The following is an 823-nucleotide window of genomic DNA, read 5'->3' as shown; positions in this document are numbered from 1 at the left end:
AACGAAGTTTATGCCCGAGTGGTCTATGTATATCCTCAAAACATAGGATATCATCCTACGCCTCTATATTTACTGCAGAAGCTGAAAACCATAATCAATCTAGGAATCGATGAATCTCTCATCCTTTCAGACTCAGTCAGCGTGCTAAGTGCGATCCAACACTTTGCCCCAATGAAAAATACATCATACATTATATACGAAATCCTCGAATCCTGGAGAGGAGTTAATGATTCTGCATCTGGTCAGGACCAGAGGTTTAATCGTTTCGGTAAATTGAAATGTTTGAAATTCATATTTTTTAAGAACGACGTGAAAATATTCGATCGCGTGATACATATGATCTGTTTAAAATTCCAGACTTACGGCGCTGTCATTGTCTATTTGAGTGGATCCCCTCAAGAGCTTTACGAAGAAATATTGAACCATATTATGAGTCTAGCACCGGCACTGAAGCAAGTAAACACGGTGTTCACCAATGAAACAATTGCTCCAGCTGTACGCGCCGTCCTTCTAAGTGTTGTTACCAGGATACTGTGGCTCGACTTTGTGAGGGTATGGGAATGTTTTCAAGAAGTTTTCCGTACGCTTGATTTCTTTAAATAATTTTTTCCGACCATTTTTACAGTATGTCAGTGATTTATGGGTGAGAAGTGGCTTGGGAAATGCTCCCATTGAGATCCTTCAATACTCATGGACTCTAGATCTATGTACAGAAGAAAAGTACAAAGATGGACTCGAATTTATTGCTAGTAAAGTGGCTGAGCAAATTCCCGAGTTTCCACAACTGGCAATCTTTTTCCATTTCTTCAAAGAAGGGTGGCCG

At 40.0% G+C, this 823-nt stretch overlaps 1 protein-coding gene across 1 annotated transcript in view; it reads left to right on the top strand.

The window, feature by feature from the left end:
* Positions 1-226: 226 nt before the first annotated feature.
* Positions 227-823, top strand: part of LOC107037478 — a 21,943-nt gene continuing 21,346 nt past the window's right edge. The window contains exons 1-3 of the mRNA XM_015256039.1: positions 227-268; positions 358-552; positions 626-816. Of these exons, the coding sequence (XP_015111525.1) occupies positions 227-268; positions 358-552; positions 626-816 (428 nt within the window). The remainder of the gene's footprint in view (positions 269-357; positions 553-625; positions 817-823) is intronic.

The sequence above is a fragment of the Diachasma alloeum genome, unplaced genomic scaffold (genome assembly GCF_001412515.2).
Source record: "Diachasma alloeum isolate Michigan unplaced genomic scaffold, Dall2.0 Dall_scaffold_00255, whole genome shotgun sequence".
NCBI lineage: Eukaryota > Metazoa > Arthropoda > Insecta > Hymenoptera > Braconidae > Diachasma > Diachasma alloeum.
The sequence above is the reverse complement of the archived record's forward strand: the minus strand, read 5'-3'. Positions and strand labels throughout refer to the sequence as shown.